Source organism: Pongo abelii, chromosome 5, assembly GCF_028885655.2.
Source record: "Pongo abelii isolate AG06213 chromosome 5, NHGRI_mPonAbe1-v2.0_pri, whole genome shotgun sequence".
Lineage (NCBI taxonomy): Eukaryota > Metazoa > Chordata > Mammalia > Primates > Hominidae > Pongo > Pongo abelii.
Window position 1 is genome coordinate 37923384 of NC_071990.2, and position 23099 is coordinate 37946482.

The window sequence follows — 23099 nt, forward strand, 5'->3', positions numbered from 1 at the left end:
GGACGCTCACCGGAGACCTGGAAGAGGCAGGCAGCCGAGCCCACATCGTTGGAGACGCTGCACTCGTAGCTGCCGCTGCTGTCGCGAGTTACGGCGTCGAGGCGCAGCTCCGCGTGATCCGGCGCCTCGGCGGCGGCGGGAACAACAGGCGGCGGCGGCAGCAGCTGCCCTTTGAAACGCCACACAGCCGAGGCGATGCGCTGGGGGCTGCCTCGCAGCAGCGAGCAGCGCAGGAGCACGGGCCGGCCCAGCGCCTGGCGCACGTCCTGGGAACTGGGCTCCACCTCCGGCGGGACTGAGGGCGGGAGCGGCGGTCAGCAGGGTCTCTCCCCAGCGAGTGGGGCCTGAGGAGTGGCCCGTGGGGAGGCAACGCGCTTGCCTCTACTGCCGTGAGCCCCCGCCAGGAAAAATCCCAGGGCGGATGCACACTCGCAACACATCCCTCCAATGGCCACGCTCTTACCTCCCAACCTGCAGATACCCACTCCCCTCCTGGCCATTCTCTCCAGCCATGCTTCCCAGACCCGGCCTCTAGTCACGCCCTAAGTGGGCCCCTCGCCCCACGCCCACCCCAAGCAATGAAATGCAGGATAACGCAGGGGTTTCGCGCATAATCTCTAAAGCTAGATGGGCTGGGTTTAAATCCCAGCCCTGACTCTGTGAGACTTTAGGCAAGTTACTCAACCTCTCCGTGTCTCGGTTTCCCTGTTTGTAAAAATGGGAGAATAATAGAATCTATTATAGGGCTGTGGGGGGTTCAATGAGTTAGTGCATTAAAACTCTTAGAACAGTGTTTGGCACATGGTGGTAATTTTCATCATCTTGTTATCAGACAGTATTTCCCTTGAGGGTCCTTCCTCCTTCAAAATCCCATTTCCACCTGGCAAAATCAAGTAATTTTTTTTTGTTCACCAGGTCCCTGAAAATGAAGATGGGAGATACTTGATGAAGTGGTGCAAAGAACACAGACCTCCGTGTCCTACAGCACGGGGGTGTCAAGGAGTGTTAGGGGTATAAGGAGTAGGTGGTGGGGTTTGGTTGGACTGGGGTGGGTGAAGGGATGAAGAGGGGACAGGCCGGCTGGGAGCCGGAAGCAAAGCTGGGAAGGTAGTCCGGGTGGCGTGGTGGACTCACACTGCACGTTCAGCTGCACCTGGGCCTCACGGGGGCGCACGTTGAAGCCATTATAGCGGGCCGTCTGGCAGCGGTAGGTCCCGCTCATGTCTCGGCTCACTCGCTCCAGCCGCAGCTTCCCGTCCGGAGTCTCCTCCAGGGGCAGCCCTGAGGGCAGCAGTGCAGCCTCCTTGTCCACGCGGGACCAGAGCACCGGCGGCCGCGGCTTGCCCCGCACCTCGCATTGCAGCTCGGCAGGCGATCCTTCGCGCACGGTCACCACGGCCCTACCCTTGGGCACATTGATGGTGGGTGGCACTGCGGGGGTGATGGTGGTCGGCGGAGAGGTAGGAGCGGAGTTAGAGTTCCCCACTGGGCTCTGCCTTCCGGCTCCTGCTTACCTCCCCCTAGGGGCAAGCCTCTCTCCCCCATCCCAGACTTCCCACTGGTCCCCCGGTATTTCCAAAGCAGAACTCACTTTTCCAAATCCTCTCCATCTCCTGGGTCTCCACCTCAGAGTCTCCCAACTCAAAACGAGACCTGAAGTCAGCCTGGCCTATATTCCTTCTTCCCCAGCACTAGTAAGTACTAGGGATTCCACTTCTTAAACATTTCTAAATATATCCATTCTCGGTCCTTCTGTCCTACTCCGGGCCCTGGCCTATTTTAAGACTTCATCTTCTCTTGCCCTAGTGTGTTATCACAGGCTGCTAGTCTGTCCTACAACATCCTTGCCCTTTTTTCCTAAGTAATAGGATACCTGGTTTTCAGCAGGGCTTATAGCCACCCAGAAAAAAGACTACATCTCCCAGCCTGCATTATCGTTAGCTACAGCCACGTGACTAAATTCTCACCAATGGGATACTAAGGAAAATGAGGGTGTTTAAAAGAAGCTGTACCCCTCTTCTCCTTCCTGCAGAAAATAATGCAGAATAATGGCTGCAGCTGGAACTGCCATCATGGGCAACGTGGCACATGCTAAGGATGATGGAAGAGCAAGCCAGGTGGAGCCTGGGGCCCTGAGGACTTGGTAGAGCAGAGCCCCTATACTAGCCCTGACTGCTCGCCAGCAGAGTTTTACATGAAGAAGAAATACACGTCTAGCTAGTTTAAGCCACTGTTAATTAGGGTTATTTCTGTTAATAACACTGTTAATTTCTTTTATTCATGGCAGAACTTAATTCAACCCAACACACTGCCCAATCAGAGGGTCTTTTGAAGACTTCCATGAGTCCCATTGCACATCACATCAAACAAATTAAAATGTACCCATGTTCTACATTAAATATAATTTAAATATAAAGTTCTTATTTGTAAATAGCTCTACAAGGCAAGCTAAGGTCCAGTGATCTAGTTAGTATAATATATACTCTATAAACATTTATGCATTTATTGGCTTTAATTGTGCAGTTGTTTCTTTGTATTTTGGAACCAATTAATTTATTTTTTCAGGCCCTTAAGACACTTCCATGCCCTAGGCATCAGGCCTATGAGCCAAATGGAGGAAACAGCCCTGGTCCCCTGCCCTGGCTCTAAGACATTCCAACTCCCAAGCCCTCTACACACCGTACAGGCTAAAGAGTAGTCTCTCCCTTTGAGGCTGCACTGCCCTCACGGAACTCTTTCCAGACTCTCATGTATCACAGTTTGCAATGATATATTTATTTGTGACACCATCTGAAACGTGTTTGCCTTTCCTCCTAAGCTCTATGAGGGCAGAGCCTGTTTTGCTCACCACTCTACCCCAGGACCTAGCACAGTGCCTGGCATATTAACAGGGACTCAATAAAAGCATGTGGCATGAGCATATGGTGGCCTCCTCACTCTGGCTTCCCTTTCCCAAGCCGTTGCCGCCCCACTACCTCCTGTCTGTTGGGCCTCTCCACCCCCCTCACATTTCCCCAGTGCCCCTCCAGCTGCCAACCTGTCTCAGAGGAGATGTTGACCTCGACGCTGAGGTCGGGCACGGGTGCCCCTGGGAAAGAAGCCATGCACAGGTAGGTGCCATAGTCACTGAAGTGCAGGTCAATGAGCTCTAGGCTGCTGGTGACTGCGGGCAGCTCAGGATCATTGCGGGTCACCAGCAGCCGCTTGGACATGCGTGCCGGCTTGCCATTCTTGAACCACTGGTAGGTCACCTTCTCCTGGGGCACTGCATCCACATGGCATGATAGCTTCAGGTCCTGGCCCAGCTGGATGTTCTCACTCTCTTTGATCACGTCAGGAGTGATCTGGAATGTAGCATTCTTCATGGCTGTGAGTGGATGGGGAGGGAAGGGTAGCTGGGGTTGGCCTGACTCCAGGGGTCCATGTCCCACCCCAACCCAGACCCAGCTTCTCCCCTCTAACTGGCCCTTCTGGGGATAGGGGGCTACGACTCCCCCAGGTGGAACTATCATTTTTCTCTACTTGAAAATTGTTTCATTTGTTCAGATGTGCTTTAAAAGTTCAAAAAATGTCACTGCAGAAAAGCAGGTTTGGTAATAACAGAACATACACTATGTGAGAGGCACTGTTGTAAGTACTTAACATGGATTTACTAGTTTAACCCATCCTAGAATCTCTGAAGGAGAGGCTTTATTACCCTCATTTTACAAAGAAGGGAACCGAGGCTCAGACAGTTTAAGTAACTTGCCCAAAATAGTAGCCAATCTTGAATTCAAACTCAGAGTCTGAGCTCTTGACCACTACAATGCTTTGTTTTTATCATTGTTTTAAACCTTAAATATGCAAAATACACATTTGGAAGCATGCACTAGAATATAATAGTGGTTCTATCTAGAGAGTGGAACTGAGGAGAATTGACAATTGAATTCTTACATTTCACTCTTTTGTGCTGTTTGACTCTTTGTAACAAGTGAGTGTAATTTTTGTAATAAGAGACCAATACGATCACTTTACATGCAATTACATAAAAACACAGCATTTAGAAAGAAAAAGGTCTGGCCTCTTAAAAAAATGTGGATCATGTTTGAAATAAGCCAAGAGTTAAATCAAGTTTTTAATCAGGTACCCAACCTTCTGGACAGGACACTGGCACAACAGGCACAAGTCAGGTCTGTGCTGGGAAAGGCGGGCTCCACAGCCACCCTAAGAGGTGACCATAAGTATCTGATGTAAATTGAGATCTTACCAACCCAGGCTTAAAAGGCCAAATGGAATCAGGTGGAGAAAGATAATCTTCTGATGGGAAAAGTACCATCGAAGGAAAAAGTAGTCATTAGTCACAATTTTTAACCTTCTTTCTTGCTCTGATTAAGTAAAAAGTCACAGAGAGCTAGTTTCTTTCTGTGAGGAGAGTCAGAAACTGACTGGTCAGTGAGAGATGAAGAGAGTCCATGTAATCAGTGACTGTCAGTGGAGTTCAGCAGAAGCTGTACTTTATGTTCAAGTGCTAAAGAGCTGGAAACAAGCCTGGATCTTTAAAAACAACAACCAAAACCAAACAGGGAGCGTATATTCAGGGCAACTTGAATTGATGCTCTCAGGTAGCCAAAATATATTTAAAAAAAAAAAAAAAGAAAACAAACAAAAATCTCTAAAGCCACACAAGCAGAAAAATTTAAAGTTTTCTCCTTAATTCAGAGTGTCAAAATCAAGATCATAGTGAGCAGTTAATTACTGAGGCTGAGGTTTAATAAGAAAAATGTTTATACTTCTTTAGACTGTGCTCAAAGTTTTGTATCATTTTTACATTTAGTAATTATCTTCAGATTCACTTAAATACTTCCCTAATAAATATTTCCATATAGGGCATAAATGTGTGTTATTTTCACTTAAATTCAGTTAATCACATAGAAACCACTGTACAGGGAGAAAGCCAGGAAATTACTCTTGAAGCCTAGAATGTCCCCATTTAGCTTTTCCAGCCTCAGTTTCCCAATCTTAAAAAAAAAAAGTAGGTAATCAATCCTAGCCCTTCCTACTTCTTGGATTGTTGAGGTTACATTTGGAAACGTAGATTGTCAACTGTCAATAAAGCTTTATACAAATTTTATTCCTTCTGCCATCTGCTGGCAGTTAGCCGAATTGCAGGGAAATCGAAGGGCGTGGAACATCCTCTGCATGCCTCACCTACCAAAGAGAAGCAGACAGGCCCCTTTCCTAGTTCATTGGTAGCTCTCAAAGACCAGGGACCCTGTCTGCCTCACAACTTCCCTCCCACCCCTTCTGAGGCCACGTACATCGCACCAGCAGGTTGACGGTCTTCTTGGCAGGGTTGCCCACATTGTTGGTGGCTGTGCAGTTGTAGTAGCCAGAGTCCCGGGCCTGCACTGAAGGGATGCTGAGGGTGCCACCTTGGGCCAGAGCACCCAGGGGCAGTGGGCCAGGGCCATGGGACCACTGCAGCTGGGGGAGGGGATCACCGCCTGTCAGCAGACACTGCACCGTCACATTCTCCCCAGGGTTCACCACCAGAGTTTCGTTCACAGACAGCTTCAGGGCTGGTGGTGCTAAGAGGACAAGGAGTGGGGTCTTAGGGGACTGTGAGGCAGGGCTGGATGTTGGGGAGAGTAAGGGGCTAGGAAAACCATAGAGGCTGGAGAAGCCCTTGGGGGAGATGAGAGGGGAGAAGACAGAGCAGGAAGAGGAGGGGAGGGGCCAGACATTAGTGGCAATGTGCCTGGAGTCTCTGTGGGGTGGGGCACTATCTCCTGGTTGGGAGTTAGCTCAGGTAGGGAAGGAGTATGGGGAGGAAAATGCCTGTACCCGTAGTGTTGGTGAGCCGGAAGGTGATGGCCTTGTCTGGGATGCCGCACACGTTACGCACAGACACCTGGCAGGTGTAGCTGGCATAGTCCTGAGGCCGCAGGTTCTTCAGCTTCAGGACCTTGGTCTCCCCCTGGGCAGCAGTGGACCACTGGGGTGAGGTGCCTGCTTGAGTCTCCAGGGATCCCACATACTCATTCACCCAGCACCAGAGCCTACCACAAATGCCTGTCTAATTCCTCTCTTCCCACCCCCACCCTCACCCTCACCATTTAGCCCCAGGGGTCCTGAGCCTGGGGTGGATGCTACACTCTCCATAGCCTTGGCAGTGCCTCATCATGGGCTTCTCTGGGTCTGAGGTTGCCTTGGTGCACACTGGCAAGGACCAGGCCTTGGTTTCTCCAGTCTGGGAAATGGAGGGGTAAGAAGGGAACTTACTCTTATAACCCACACAACATGGGGCTGGCCTGCAGCCACCGCTGAAAGCCCTCCTTGGCAGAATGGCATTACCACCATCTCCTGAGACTATCAGGGCCCATGGGAAGAGGAGTCATCTCCTCGCCCCCAGGTCCTGCTGTGCCTGGCCACAGGTTCCCAATACTCTGCCACCCAGCAGCAGACTGGGATGACCTGTCTGCCCCTAGGGGTGCCTTTTCCTAACTAGCAATGTTTCTGGAGGACATGTTGCCTCGGGCACACTCCTGTCCTCACTGCTGCTCCCTGGCCTTTCCGTCTGATTTTTCTGCCCCAGGCTGTCTGAACTCCAATCAGAATGTGTGTTTCCAAAGTAAGAATAGAATTGTTGAAGTCAGGGCAGTCCCAGAAACTCAGCCCCATGCTCCCCTCCCCTGTTGGATGCAGGAGAAAAAGTGTGGGGCGAGCCAGCTGCCCGTCCTGACCTGAGTGTAGAGGGGCTCATAGATGTCCACCCCATTGTCCTGGCTGTGGGATAGGGTATCAGAACCCCGCTTCCAGATGAAGCGGGCAGGCGGGTTGGAGTTGACAGTACAGCGCAGGAACACCGTTTTCTCCTGGTAGAAGTTGCCTCGCACATCGCTCACCGTCTGGTGGACCGTCAGCATTGGCTCATCCAGGTCTGCAAGGGCACAGCCCCCATGGAGTCAGGACTGGGTGATCCCAAGGTTGGGGGGCTCAGGCTCCTGGCAGCCCTTAGGAAGAGCTGAGCCACCCTGAACAGACATTTCCAGATTGCCAGATGCCCTCCCAGCCCTGCAAGCTTAACCAACCTGTTAGAGGCAGGGGACAGGACTTTTTCCTTTTTTTTTTTTGAGACAGTCTCGCTCTGTCGCCAGGTTAGAGTACAGTGGCACAATCTTGGCTCACTTCAACCTCCAATTCCCTGGTTCAAGCAATTCTCTTGCCTCAGCCTCCCAAGTAGCTGGGATTACAGACATATGCTACCATGCCCAGCTAATTTTTGTATTTTTAGTAGAGGCGGGGTTTCACCATGTTGGCCAGGATGGTCTCGATCTCCTGACCTTGTGATCTGCCCACCTCGGCCTCCCAAAGTGCTGGGATTATAGGCATCAGCCACTGCGCCCGGCCTCTTTCTTTTTTTTTTTTGAGACAGAGTCTCACTGTCACCCAGGCTGAAGGGGAATGGTGCAATCATTGCTCACTGTAGCCTCAACCTCCTGGGCTCGATCGATCGTCCCACCTCAGTCTCCTGAATAACTGGGACTACAGGCATGCACCACCACACCTGGCTAATTTTTGTATTTTTTGTACAGACAGGGTTTCACCGTATTGCCCAGACTGTTCTTGAACTCCTGGGCTCAAGCGATCCTCCCGCCTCAGCCTCCCGAAATGCTGGGATGGCAGGTGTGAACCACTGCATCCGGCCAAGACGACAGGACTTGATGCCTTCCCAGACTTCTGAGCTGTGCCTCCCAGCGACCGGCATGAGGGTGTCTAGCTTTGCAATCTCCCATCATGTGATGGAGGAAGCAGCTGCTTCTTCAAATCCTAGTTTAGCTGTTAATTTTTAGTGTGACCCGCCTAAGTCCCTTCTCTCTCTGGGCCTGTTTCCTCATTGGTAAACTAAGGTAGCTTAGTAGTTCTTGGCCCTGTTTGCACAAGAGCATTACGTGGAGATTTTCTTTTTAATACTGATGCCTGGCAGAGCTCACTGATAGTGTCAAAAGTCAGAACAATGATTGTCTCCGGGGGGAGTTATTGACTGGGAGGGGGCATGAAGGAACTTTCTAGAGTCCTGGAAATGTTCTTTCTCTTGAACTGGAAGTTGTTTACACACACACACATATGTAAAAAATCATTAACCTTTGCACTTAAGATTAGTACACTCTATTGATTAATCTTCAATTTAAAAAAATAATTAAAAAGCTTAAGAAAGAATCGATATTTGGCCCCACTCCTGATCAATTACATCAGAATCTCTGGAAGTAAGGCCCAGGCATCCGTTTTTTTAAAGGGTCCCCTAGAGAGCTTAATGTATGGCTGTGAGTCACAGGCACTGACAGTACACATTCCAACATCTTCCAACGAATGTTCCAGCAGCCCATCATTCTGCCCCTTCCACAGCCCACTGGGATAGAAGTCACCACCATGGCCATGAGAGGAGGTGGGCATTGGTGGGGTCCGGGCTATGCCTGCCAGCCTTTTCCAGGGCCAATAACCTAAGAAATGGCCCTCAGCTCCAGGGTTTGGCAGGACCCTGGCTGGCTGATGAGGGACAGAAGAGAGATCTGGGGTGTCACTGTTCATCACTCTACTGAGTCCCACTTAGGGAGTGTGAGGATGTATAGTTAATAGGTAGGTTCATTCTAAGCCTTAAAATGGTGCCAGACAGGCTCCTGGGCCTGGGCCAACAGTTTCTGGGTACCCGACTCAGCCTGATGGATGACTCAGGTAAAGAGGCTCCTCGGGCTAAAGGAACACCCATGGAGAGCAGGTAGGGACTGGTGGCTTCTCATGCAGCTAGCAGTGAGGACTCGGGGAGTGGGGCTTGGTCCTATATGTAATGTAGTAAGGAGGGAAATCTCAGAGCTGCAGCAGGACAAAAGCAGAGACATGAGGTACTGTGGGAAGGGCAGTGGACAATGGGGAAGAGATCCGTGTCCTCTTCTCAGATCTGAGGCTACCCCGCTCCATGCCTGTGGGCAAATCACATGGGACCTCAGTTTTCTCATCTGTAGAAGAGGTGTAAGTCAACCCATCCTGCTCTCCCTGCTCACCTCAAGGGATGTTGGCAAGGTTCATATGGAATTACAGGTGCGAAGGTGTAGATGGTAGAGGGTGGTACACACCGCCCAGTACCTCTTAGGCTCCTCCACCAAGGTCAGCTTCTCCATCCCACCCCATCCCCACTTCCCCACCTCACCTCATCCCTGGGGCGCCCTCTGGCCCAGGCTGGGCTGTCAGGGCCCGGGGAGAGAGGGGGGCCTCAACTCACACTGCACGTCCACGCGGATGGACTTGATGGCCGGCACCCCCACGCCGTTCTCAGCCTTGCAGTAGTAGCGGCCGCCCTGCGTGCGTGCAATACGCTCGATGCGCAGCGTCTCGTTGAACACGGATGTCTCCTGGAACTTGTCCGAGGCGCTACCTGCTGTCTTGGTCCACCGTACCTGGGCCGCCGGGCGGGGCAGAGTCAGACTGTCAGACTCACACGGAGTGGGGGCCTCAGCACTGAGTGCCCTGCAACGGCACCCCCTTTCTCCCATACTTTTTCACAAGCGCACGTGAGGCACACGCAGGCCTAGGAAACGAACCCAGACAGACTCGTGGGAATGCACAGACGGGGTAGGATGCCATGGAGTCAAGAGCTGGGGAATCCGGGATCAGAGGGAAGAGGCTTTAAATGGGGCACGCAGTGCTGTGGTTAAGAGCATGGATTCGGCCGGGCGCGGTGGCTCACGCCACTAATCCCAGCACTTCGGAAGGCCAAGCGGGCGGATCACCTGAGCTCAGGAGTTCGAGACCAACCTGGTCGAAACCATGGCTCTACTAAAAATACAAAAATTAGCCAGGCGTGATGGCTCGCGCCTGTAGTCCCAGCTACTCAGGAGGCTGAGGCAGGAGAATCGCTTGAACCCGGGAGGCGAGGGTTGCAGTGAGCCGAGATCAGGTCACTGCACTCCAGCCTGGGCAACAGAGCGAGACTGTTTCAAAAAAAAAAAGACTGATTTCCATTTTGGTCAATCATTCCAGGGAAAGCCAGCTATCAGGTCCTGAGCAGCCGAATGGAGGGGCTCACTTGGGGAGGAATTGAAGTCTCAGGCCAACAGCCGCGTGAGTTAGCTTGGAAGCAGATCCTCCAGTCTCGGTCATCCTCCAATGACTGCACCCCTGGCTGACAGCTGGATTGCAGCCTTGTGAGAAACCCTGAGCCACAGCCAGCCAGCTGAGCTGCTCCCGGGTTCCTGTCCCGCAGGAACTGTGAGACAGTACATGTTGTTTGAAGCCCCTAAGTTTTGGAGTATTTCTTATGCAGTAACACATGACTAATACACCATGATACCCACTCTGCAAGATTATTATGAGGTTTACAAAGAAAGAATATAAATTCCCTATGTGTGCGGTGTCTGGTATATATTAGTCACTCAACAAATTTCTATTAATATTGTCTTAGATTATAGAAAAATATCAAGGATTGCATGAGAAACCTAAGCCTACTACTCAAGGTGCCAGAGTTTTAAGAAAAACAGATCAGTTCTAGATAACTAAGTCTAAGGAGTGGGGTAGAGGTAGGGGCAGTGGGTAGGGACTTCAGTCTTTAAATAGGGAGGCTTGCTTATTACAGAGACAGGGTAGGCAGCCTGATCCTGGTGAACAGGTCAGGCCAGAGGCCAGAAAAGCAAGGCTAGGGAGAAGGGGTGAAAGGGCAACCTTTCTCATGCAGGGAGGGACCACCCAGGACCACAGTGTTGCTGCTCTCATCCCCTGCCCGCATTTGACTCTACTCCCATGGAGCTAGAGGTTACAAAACCTGGGAAAAGTTAGAGGCAGTTTCAGGCAAGACATACCAGATCAGAGAGTGCTTTGGCGAGATAACAGGGACATGAAAACATTTGATCCTTTTGTACTTGATGTTTTATGTTTACATAAAACATTTTGTCGAGATGGAGTTTGTTTACATACTGCTCAAGCATTGGTATGCTTTATGCATCTGAGAATTCCTACCTTTTTTCAATTCTACAAAATTCTCAGTCTTTATCTCTCCTTTTTTTTTTTTTTTTTTAATCACTAGAGATGAGGTCTTGCTTTGTCACCCAGGCTGGAGTGCAGTGGTACTCTTGGGCTCAAGGATCCTCCTGCCACAGCCTCCCAAGTAGCTAGGACTAGAGGTGTGTGCCACCACACCTGGCTAACTTTTTTTTTTTTTTTTTTTTGGTAGAGCTAGGGTCTCACTATGTTGCCCAGGCTGGTCTTGAACTCCTGGCCTGAAGCAGTCCTCTCACCTTGGTCTCCCAAAGTGCTAGGATTACAGGTATGAGCCACTGCACCTGGCCCTTCATCTCTTTAAATATTGCCTCCTCTCTTTTTCTGTTCATTCCTTCTAGAATGCCTAAATTTATGTTGTAGCCTCTCATTCTATCCTCCATGTCTCTCAACTTCTTTTTCACATCTCCTGTCTCTTTGTCTTCCCTGGACTCCATTGGAAACGCATGGTTGATTTCCTCAGATCTATTATCCAATTCAGTAATATTTTCTTTAGCTATCTCTAGGGTACTGAGGCCAACATTTTTAAAGACTATATTATTTTTATTTCTAGGATTTCTGTTTGCTAATTTCTGTACCTAACTGATCAGGTTTTATAATCTCCTGTCTTATGGATTCTATTCCTTCCATTATCTCTTCCAATATTTAAATTTTTTTAATTTTGGAGAGCCTTTCAAATTGCTCTATTTTCTCTAGTTCCTCAGTTGTGAATTATTCACCTTGTTGGGTCTATGGACTGACTCTTCTGGCACTGTATTTTTTAATATTTTAAAATTTTACTCCACAGGTTTGTACTCAGTGGGATTATCTTCCATAGAAGTCCTACTTGGACCTTTATGGTCCTGTTTCTCATTCACTACTTGGGTATAGGTGGTTGCCTATACCCAAGATCATGGGTTCATATGTCCAAAACATTTTTATGTTGGTTTCTCAGGTTAGAGTTTCCTCACTATTTGGATATTGCAAAATACAGACAGGTTTAGGGTTATGCTATCTTATAGGTGGCTGCATTTATATCCACACCCTGAAGGAGAGTCTGTTCCCTGCAGTGACTCTGGGCTGTGGGACAGAGATCTTCTGGTCCTCATTCATAGACGATGCCACTCTTGTTGAGTTTCCAGCTTTAGGTAGAGTTCAATTCCAGCTCCCAGCCATGGATGGACCTGTAGCCTCAATGCATACCCCTTATGTGTGTGTTAATACAACTATCAGTACAGTGTGTATGCAGTGCCAGTCTCTTCATGGGCTAGGCTCCTCAACTTCTGCTACCTGCCATCACTGTAGATTCCATCTGCACTGTAGAAATGGCATCTGCATTTCTGGCCCCCAGATATCCCTCCTTCTCACAGCTTGTTTGGAGTGAGGCACTGCATGTTCCCTCCGTCCCTCATCTTGACCACTAAGTGGGCCATGAGATGGTATTTCCCTTGTTTCTCTAGTAGTCTGGATGCTCCATGAGAACAGAAACTATAGGGGCATCTTTAGGACCCATAACTTTGCTTGGCATGTAGCAGGTGCTCAATAAATATTTCTTATAATGAAACAAGCAAAAAAGCTAGAAGGCATTTTAGGAGAGGCAAGCAACTTTGGCCAAAGCAGGAATGAACAGATTGTACTTGGGGGGATGATGGGGAGGCAAGTCTGACTGGAGCACAGGGTGTGAGGAGGGTGGCAGTGGGAGATCAGACAAGAGAGGCAGGTGGAGGCCAGATTGTAGAAGGTCTTCAATTCCATCCCTAAGAGCTTAAATGAATCTGGTAAATGAAGGGGAGCCATTGAACATCTCTGAGCAGGGGAGTGATATGATGTAGCACAACAGGGGTTATCATTCTGGTAGCAAAGTGCAGGAACGGATTGAAGGGGGCCGGGTGCAGTGGCTCATGCCCGTAATCCCCGCACTTTGAGAGGCTGAGGCAGGAGGATCACTTGAGCCCAGGAGGTCAAGATCAGCATGGGCAACATGGTGAAACACTGTCTCTGAAAAAAAAAAAAAAAAAAAAAAAATTAGCTGGGCATGGAGGCACATGCCTGTAGTCCCAGGTACTTGGGAGGCTGAGGGGGAAGGATTGCTTGAGCCCAGAAGGTCAAGGCTGCAGTGAGCCTTATTGCACAACTACACTCCAGCCTGGGCCACACAGCAAGACCCTATCTCGGAAAAAAAAAAAAATAGATGGGAGGAGGGGTGAGGTGAGAGATTGGGAGGTCAGTTTAGAGTCTACTGCAATGGTCCAAGTGACAGGACTGATAGGCTGACCCAGAGGGGTAATGAAGAAAAGAGAGGAGAAGATCCACGCAAGAGACACAAAAAGAAAGGCGTGCCGGTACAGTGGTTCACATCTGTAATCTCAGCACTTAGGGAGGCTGAAGCAGGAGAAATGCTTGAAGCCAGGAGTTCAAGACCAGCCTAGGTAATATAGGGACACACCCTGTATCTACAAAAAAAATTAAAAAGGATCCAGGCACGGTGACACACACCCATGGTCTCAGCTACTTGGTCAGATGAGGTGGGAGGATCACTTGAGCACAGGAGGTCGAGGCTACAGTAAGCTGTGATCATGCCACTGCACTCAGCCTGGGCAACAAAGTGAGACCCCATCTCAAAAAGAAAAGAAAAGAAAAGAAAACAAGGAAGGCCTCAGAGTCTGGCTAGTTGTGAGGAATGAGAAGATGCAAGGTCAAATATGCCCAAGGGTTCGCGCCTGGGTGGTGGAACAAATGAAACCACTGATGGAAATAGAAAGCTAGGTACACACACACACAGCCACAACCACACATGACCCATACAGGGACACCCAAGGGGACACACACAGATGGCCAGTGCAGCCTTAGGGAGAATGACCCAGCGCCCTCACTGGCTTTTAGGGAGGACCATCCATCCTTTAATGATCACACCTAACACAGACATCGACCTACTCCAGCAGCATTGTTTTCCCTTCTAAAACACGCCTTTGAGAAGGAGCAGCAGTGATCATAGTTTTTTTTGTCCATCTGCCTGTCTCAAGGCCAAACCTACTAAAGCCATCTATGTTCCCAAAATGATCTAGAAAAAATAATCTTGTATTTCACTGTCCTTTCTGGGATCCAATTGTCACCCTTTGTGTTGCTATTAAAGGTCACAGCAGCTCACCAGCAAATTCCTCCCATCCCTTCAGCCCACCTCCTCTCTACCTCCTTCCCTCAGCTCTCAGTGATCACGGGCCAGTGCTTCCTGCCTGAGCCATACACTTCGTCTGTGACAAAATTCATCTGGCATTCCCAGATTCTTATTTTCTGTTTCTTTCTAATTGCTTTGGATCTTTGGACCTCAAGGGTGTGAAGCTTGCCTGCCAGAAGCCTGAAGTAGATAGAGATCACGTTTTGTATGCTGCTTGCCCCTCCTGGAGTTCTCAACTCAAAGATGGACATGCTGGGAGGAAGCAGAGTTAGCTAAGAGGACACTGGTTCTGGATTCAATGTCTGCTTCCATCCTCACAAGAGCTGCGTGCACTTGGGAGTTTACCCAACCTCACTGAGTCGCAAATTCCTCAGCTGCAAAAGGGGGTCACTAATGCCTTCCTCACTGCACAGCTGTGAGGCTCCAAAGGGAAAACACTGGAGAAAGTGCCTGGCATCGTGCCTGGTACATGGTCTGCCCACAGACACACTAGAGGGTGCATCTAAGGATGTGTCTGCTCAACAGATCCGTGGAATGGAGTGGAATTGAACGACCGGCATTCCATTTTTCCCCTCAGCCGTCCATGTTTTCAGGTGAATGAGCCCGTAGCCTCCAGCCCTTCCCCACAGAGTTAATTTTCTGCTATTTCCCCAGCCCCCATTTCCTGTTCTCTGACTCCATGCTGCGGTGCATCGGTGCATCGTGAGTCCTCATCTCCTGCTGCTTCTTCTTAAGTGCTGAGCCCAGGCAAGGTGAGGGTAGGAGGGGCCTGAGCAAGGCTGGGCTGGGGGCTTACCTGGGGTCGAGGGTGCCCTGTTACAAGGCACTGCAGCATGAGGGTGTCCCCCTCCCGGATGGTGTAGACACGCTCGCTGATATTGTCCTCTTTCACCACACATGCCTGGCCCGCATGCACAATCTGCGCCTGGGCTGGAGCTGGCAGGAGAGGATGGAGGAGGAGGTTTAGAAAAGAGGTGCCAAGGCCAGAAGAAGTCTGAGGCTCCCTCCTAAGTGTGTCTGGGAGGGGTCAGCCCAGATCTCCCCAGGCCATTCCTCAGAGGCCTGACCCCACTGAGCCCAGGAAAGAATCCTCCCAGGACCTCTAGGCCAGAACCAGGAGGGCCAGGAACTCAGGAAAGGGACAGTTCCCCAACACCTTGCAAGAGAGCTGTGCTTTTCAGTGGGCTGATTGTGTGAAGGGGCTTTGTCATCTGTACAGACTGGTCGTCACTCAGTTAGCATGACCATCTTAGCAGTCCTGGTGGTGGATGCTGTAGGCACCCCTCCCAGCTCCCCAAGGTGACAGGTGCATCCATCCCCAGCTGCTGACAGCTCAGGGTGCTCACCTTCCCCAGGGAATTGCCTTTAGCCAAGAGAGCTGCCTTGGCCAGAAATGCCAAATGCCTAGGAGATTACCCCCTCTCCCCCACAATACACACACACACACACACACACACACACACACACACACACGAGGTGGGGTGACTATGGCACTGTCGTACTCCAGAGCTCCCCTGGAAACAGGCTGAGGCTAAGCTTCCTGAGCCACATCTTTGCTTGGCTGCCTCACTCATTCCCTCAGTTTCTCTTGAGAGCATTTTCCCAGCAAATCACTTGCCTAAACCATAACTCCCCAGCCCCAACCATCTCAGGCTTTGCTTTTAGAGAGCCTAACCTAAGACAGACAGACAGACAGACAGACAGACACACACACACACGCTTTTAGAGAGCCTAAGACAGACAGACAGACAGACAGACAGACACACACACACACACACACACATACACCTGGCTGCACATTGCCCTCCCCGAAGGCCTTCATTGTTTTTTCATTGCTCTCTGAGCATGTGTCCAGCTTCTTCTCCAAGGGACAGAAATGCTCACAGAAGTTGGGGCCTGGGAGCTGGCAAAAGGCTGTGGCTCCTCCCTGACCTCTCGCACAGTGCCCAGGGCTGGGCTGTGGCCCAGGCTAGGGGACCAAAGCCAGGATATGGCTGGATGGGCCCAGTGGGAAATGACTGAACTTGCCAAGGTCACAGCCCCTGCCTCATTGTCTAGCCCCATTGTCCTAAAGGCAAACCAGGTCCCAGCCCCCCAGTGCTTAAACTCTAGGAAGAGGAAAAGACCCTAACTTCACAGGTTCTGCTCACAGCTGAGAAGGGAGAGAGTGAAGGTAGAAGAGCTGATGCTGGGCATGAGGAACACAAGGAGGTACAAATGACGTCCCTGCTCTAAAGAGGGGCACAGGGGTGTTAAAATAGAAATCATAAGAGTGATGGAACCGACTCTGCAGCTAAGAGATATCAAATTACAAACAGGACCTAAGGCCATGCCAGGCCCGGGGTAAGTCACACCCCCTACACTTAAAGAATAAGCTATGTTCTGGCTGCCACAAGGCTTTCTGTTTTCTCTAACAGCTAAACAAGCCCTGGCCTGGAGATAAGCAATATTGAAACAATTGCAGACCATCTACTGTCAGATACCGACTAACTGGCCTCCTGTTCCACCAGCCATAACTACACCTTTGATCAGACAAGAGACTGATTTCAGTAGCTTTCTCCTGATAAAAGACCAGCAACCATGGACTGGTTCTGGCCAGTTGACAGAGGCTGCCCACTAAGTGCCTTTGTGTCTTCTGTGTCACCTTTTGACACATAGGCCAGATTGTGGTGCATTTAAATGTTGTCTGCACCCCAAAGTGAACATGAGACGCATGTAACATGCACATTTGCTTACTATGCATGTGTGCATTCCCCCTTTGTGAATATTCATAGCTCCTCCCATAACCTGTTGAAAATGTATACCTGGCCCTCCTGTTCAGCAGAAATTCCTGTCTCACCTTTCCTCCTTCAAAGTGACTGCTTTCAGTCTCTGCCAGAGGCTACGCTTCCCAGCCTATTAGGATGGCCACCCCATAGGACGCAACCCTCTATAAGAAATAAAGCTCTTGGCTGGGTGCGGTGGCTCACACCTGTAATCCCAGCACTTTGGGAGGCCGAGGCGGGTGGATCACGAGGTCAGGAGTTCAAGACCAGCCTGATCAACATGCTGAAACCCCATCTCTACTAAAAATACAAAAAAAAAAAAAAATTAGCTGGGCATGGTGGTGCGCACCTGTAATCTCAGCTACTCAGGAAGCTGAGGCAGGAGAATTGCTTGAACCTGGGAGGTGGAAGTTGCAGTGAGCAGAGATCGAGCCACTGCACTCCAGCCTGGGCCACAGAGGGACACTCCGTCTCAAAAACAAAAAAAGAAAGCTGTCTTCTCTGAATTTATAATTCTCATGATTCTTCAGTTAACAGAGGTAAGAAGATAAATAAGAAGATAAAGCCTGTACAGAAAATGTACAACTTCCTCCAGGAAATGTCCCATGACTGACAGGCACCTTCCTTATGTGTCTAGAGTGTGCATCACTCCACCAGTGGAACAATAAAGCATCAGGCCTGTGTTTCTGTCAAATTCAGGATTCTCGTCTTTCTGCCTACCAGACCTCAAGCTTTAACTTGGGATCCCCAGCACAAGGCCTTGAACATAGCAGGTGCTCAGTGAACGTTGAACGAATGGATTTATAAAGACGTCCCATGGTGAAGTTGCTGGGGGAGAGATTTAGAAGGCCCTGGGATCTCTTCTAGATTTAGAAGGCCCTGGGATCTCTCTTTAGAAGAGAGATTTAGAAGGCCCTGGGATGTCAGAAAACAGGCATCACCATCTTCTGGAGGAAGAACCACAGAAGGTTCCATGGAAAAGGTAGCTTTTGAACCAAGCCTCAGGGAACAGGGAGGCTCTATGCTAGTTGACAGGGCAGAGTCCCAAATTATATTACACAGGGTAAACTTCTAGTGATCTTTGGACATTAGTTTTCTCATCTCTAAAATGAAGAGAACACTACCAACCCTAAGAACTCACAATGGTAGATGTGATGATAACACAGGATAAATGAAAAATGCTTAGTAGTGTCATAATGTGTTTTACAGATGCTGTAAATAGGGCCTTCCCCCAACAATGATGGGACAGACATGAATTAATCACAGGGATAGAGTCCACAGAGGTAGCCTGGCAGCAGGTCGATAAACTTGGTCAGCAACTGGGAGTGACACAGGCTATGTTTAACCATGAGGGTCTCTGCAAACAGCAGCGGGTTCAGAAAACAATGGTAGCTGCCACCAGCCCAGAGTCTGAGTGTCCAGGTGACCCTCCTGCCTGCCTGGCTGCTACAGAGGAATCAACCTGGCTGGCTGTCAGGAGACAAGCAATGTATGCCTTGGGCAAGCCAATTCACCACCTTGGGCCTCAGTTTCCCTACCCGTAGGAAAGGTAGATTAGATGACTTCTGAAGTCTTTTTCAACTCACACTTTCTATGAATTTTGTAATCAGCACATAGTCCCTATATAAGATGCACTCTAGAATCTGGGAACTGGGCCCAAAACTGTCACCTCATGCAATAAAAATGCATGAACATCTTTCACCATACGTGAAAGAGATAGCCATCTGTGGCCAAAGTCCTAGGGAAATCTCATCAAGAAACAACCCACCAAAAGATGATGTGCATGCTGGTTGCTGATAAGACCAAGAGGCCTGGGGTGCCTCTCAACAAGGAAGACATCGATTTAACAGGCTCCAATGGAAGATAAGCTGTAATCTTGGACACTGCGGCTTGCCTGTAGCAAGGCAGTATTGTAATGACAGAAGCTTTGGTGACAGATAAGGAATACTGAAAAAGAGCTGGAGAGCTGGACTTTCTTAGAGCACAGCTAGCACAGGCCAGGGAAGATGGAGCCTGATCAGCAGACACAGGGCCTCTGGTCACCTGACAGGTGTATTTCCCCACTGGAGATGGGGCCATGAGTGGATATCAGAGATGACACTGTTAAGATTATCCAGCTCCTGGCCAGGTGTGGTGACTCACTTACAATCCCAGCACTTTGGGAGGCTGAGGCGGGAGGATCACTTGAGCCCAGGACTTCTAGACCAGCCTGGGCAACATAGTGAGGCTCTGTTTCTGCAAAAATTAGCCGGGCATGGGGGTGTGTGCCTGCAGTCCCAGCTATTCAGGAGGCTGAGGCAGGAGGATCATTTGAGCCCAAGAATTCAAGGCTGCAATGAGCTATGATCATGCCACTGCATTCCAGCCTGGGCAACAGAGTGAGATTCTGTCTTTTTTTTTAAAAAAAAAAAAAAAGGGTGACCCACCTCCCTTTGATGACCTTAAGTATTAAGACACCCAACTCTAAAATGCTAGAACCACTTTGGAAGAAATTCGGACAGTACCTACTAAAGGTAAACAGGTGTATACCCCATGATGTAGCAATTCCACTCCTGGGTATGTATCCCGTAGAAATGAGTACTTATGGCAACCAAACAATAAGTACAAAGATATTCACAGTGGCTTTATTCGCAATCGCTAAAAACAAGAACAACCTATGTGTCATCCATCAAGAGTTCTATGAGTAAATAAGTTCTGGTATCTTCATACAAAGGAATATTCCCCATAAGTGAAAAAGGTAAACTATAGATAGACATGACACTGTTGAATCTCACAGGCGCAATTTAAGTGAAAGAACCCAGACACAAACATACAGTGAATTGTAATGCTAAAGACAGAAAAAAAAAAAGAATACATGGTGTGCAATTTCATTTATTCAAAACTTAAAACTGGAAAAACTTATCTGAGGGTTAACAGAGGCCTAACACTGATTGCCCTTGGGTGGGGTGGGAGATTATTTGCTGGGAAGGGCACAAGAGAACTAACTTTTTCTCTCTTTCTCTGTCTCTTTCTTTCTTTCCTTTCTTTCTTTCTTTTTTGAGACGGAGTCTAGCTCTGTAGCCCAGGCTGGAGTGCAGTGGCACGATCTCAGCTCACTGCAACCTCTGCCTCCCAGGTTCAAGCAATTCTCCTGCCTCAGCCTCCCGAGTAGCTGGGATTACAGGTGTCCGCCACCACGCCCAGGTAATTTTTGTATTTTTAGTAGAGACAGGTTTTCACTGTGTTGGCCAGGCTGGTCTCGAACTCCTGATCTCATGATCCATCCTCCTCGGCCTCCCAAAGAGCTGGGATTACAGACATGAGCCACTGCACCCGACCAAGAGAACTTTCTTGGGGAGAAGAAACATCTGGTGAGATGGAAATGTTGGACATTTTGATCTGAGTGGTGGTTGCACAGTGTCTGGATACACAAATAAAAACACATCAAGGTATCTGCTTTGGACTTCACCATATTATACCTTCTAAATTACACCTCAGTTTTTAGAAAACAGCATCCACTGTCCTGGGATGATATTAACCATTGAGATTATCCAGGATTATCCATTTACTATTATAGTTACCCAACTCCCTTTATTCTCACTCTTACTTGATGAGCCACTTCCCATTGCTGATTTGGTTCCAGGTACAGTTTTCCTTCTGAAATGAGTCCTCACTAGTAGTACATTACCTAGTGCCCCTTGACCTTGGTCTTTCAATTTGCTCATCACCCCCCACTGAGTTTCTTTAACATGAGTCAACCTCCCATTGGCTCAGGTCACCCTTGGAATGGCCAGAACCATGTTTCTGACCCTGAACCCCAAAGGGTCCCTGCCCCGCTGAACCTCAGCCTCCATCCAGCTCCACACACCCTAGGAAGGCACTGCCTGCAGCAGCATCTCCTGATTTGGAAGGCAACCCGGGCAGGGCTGTTTCAAGATACACCATGACATGATCCTTTCATTCAGTCTGTAGAACAATAAATGCTTCTGGGCCAGGCGCTGTGCTGGGCACTGGAGATACTGTCATGAAAAGCAAAGAAGGAATGGCTCTCAAAGAGCATTGCTGGGGAGATGGATAGCAAAAAAGGAAACAGAAATGGACAGGGTGGTTTCAGAGTGTGTTAAATGCTATGATGACTCGAAAACAGGGAGTTGTGATAAGGAATGGCGGGGAGAGGAAAGGTCTGCTTTAGAGAGATGGAAAGAGCACAGCTGTGGAGTCACACAATCTGGGGCCCATTCCTGGCTCTGCTACCCACTAGCTGGGTGATGCTGTGTGATGCTGGGCAAATTACTTAACCTCTCTGAGCCTCAGCCTCTTCATTTATAAAATAAGAACAATGATGCCTTCTCCCAGGGCTGGTAATGAGGGGCTAATGCAATATATGTAAAACACCTGGCCAAATAGTATGTGCCATCTCCATAAATGACAGCTCCCAAGATGATGAAATAGGAGCAAGAGATAGCGAAAGGGGACCACCTGCTGTGCATCCCTACACATGCAACCCAGGGGTGGAAATGCTCAAAGCAGACATTAAACGGGTAGGGATGTTTCATGAATATGTTTGAAATTCATGCTGAGGGCTGTGCAGGGCTTCAGAGGGGATGGAAAGTGGGAAGGGCTGGAGCCCTTTCCTGAGCATCCCCCTTCTCATGGTACTAGTGCACTTGCCTGTATGGCTTTCAGCAAGTTACTTCAGCCTTAGTTTTCTCATTTGCAAAATGGGGTTGTTGTGAGGAATAAATAAGGAAACTCATGTAAAGTGTTTAAAACAGTGCCTGGTACGCAGTATGCAATCTAAAAATGTCAGCAAGCATTATTATTCTCTAAATGATCCTGCACTCCTCTCAAGAATTCACGTCCCCTGCAGCCTGCAAGCCGTTTGCATGAAAGGACCCTGCCTTCTCTGTCACAGATGATGAGGGTTGGTACCTTCCTGGGGTCCACTGTATATTTCCAAGCTCCTTGCCTCAGTTCTGCGAAGCAGAAAGGGAAAGTCATATTTAGCCCCATTGGCAGAGAAGGAGACCAACGCCTGGAAGAGGAAACATCTTGTCCAAGTCACTCACTGAGACAGCAGCACAGCCGAGACTCAAACCCAGGCCTTCCACCTGCTAACTTCGAACTCTGTTCACTGTCCCCAGGAATTTCAGAGGCATGGCTGGATTTGATCGTCTTTGCTTGACACCATATTAGTGGATAGAAAACTGAACAGGATTTCAGAACCAAGTGTGTTTCCTTGCCTCTGGTCTATGAGGCTTTCCTATTTTACTGTCCTGATTTCTATCAACAAAACCCCATGGAAAAGGAAAACAGCCTCCCCCAACCTGTGTGCCACAGAGTGTTCACTGATAGTCCATCACAGACGATTTTCACTGTCAAGTAAGGACGCTGCATGTTCTTTCTCTCGCTCTAAGAAAGACTTAGCACACAAAGTATATTATTAAAGGCTCTGAAAAGTCCTGCAGTAAACACTTCCGTGTAACTTGGTTTAACTCAGTGCTTTCTAAATGTATTTGGCCGTAAACCCCCTTCTTTGCAGAGCACCTCAACATCCTAAGCGACAGCAATGTTCTGTAAAACTAGTGGAGAAAAGCTTAATACAAAACTGACAGCTGAGGGGTTAACACGCCCCTCCCCAGCCCCTTAGTTAAGAACAGCCAAGTGGCCTGAGACATGTCACCCTTGGGGCAGCATCCTAATGAGCGCAGCTGAGGCAGAATGCTGCTGGCCTATCAGCATTCTCTTTTCCTCCCCAAAAATTATACACCCAAAATGTATAGGTATGGGTGGGGGCTTCCAGCACCCAGTAGGCCCAGTGAGGAAGCCACAAACTCTCAGGGAGTCAGACTAAGACAAACTCCAACCTGCCAACTAAGGATCCAAAGAGAATTCTCACTGGAATGGGGGAATTTCATCAAAGACCCCCATCCCCCATAAGAGAATCCATGCCCAGCTGCTATAGCCACAGGTAGGGGTGCTATAAAATGCACATGGATACAACACTAGGGTGAGGGCCAAACAAGACAGACAGCAAGACAAACGGAAAACCTTGGTTAAAAGCACCTTCAGGCCTGTAATCCCAGCACTTTGGGAGGCCAAGGTAGGAGGATCGCTTGAGCTCAGGAGTTCGAGACCAGCCTGGGCAACATGGTGAAACCCCATGTCTACCAAAA

General features: G+C 49.1%; 1 protein-coding gene across 2 annotated transcripts in view; it reads right to left on the bottom strand.

Moving 5' to 3' along the window:
• MDGA1 (MAM domain containing glycosylphosphatidylinositol anchor 1) overlaps nt 1–23099 on the bottom strand; it is a 60109-nt gene that overhangs the window by 11852 nt on the left and 25158 nt on the right. For both annotated transcript variants that reach the window (XM_054558759.2, XM_024249145.3), the window contains exons 2-9: nt 14976–15115; nt 9257–9431; nt 6723–6919; nt 5824–5956; nt 5298–5567; nt 3038–3367; nt 1135–1431; nt 11–295 (exon numbers count right to left, since the gene is read on the bottom strand). In XM_054558759.2, coding sequence (XP_054414734.2) covers nt 11–295; nt 1135–1431; nt 3038–3367; nt 5298–5567; nt 5824–5956; nt 6723–6919; nt 9257–9431; nt 14976–15115 — 1827 coding nt within the window. The remainder of the gene's footprint in view (nt 1–10; nt 296–1134; nt 1432–3037; nt 3368–5297; nt 5568–5823; nt 5957–6722; nt 6920–9256; nt 9432–14975; nt 15116–23099) is intronic.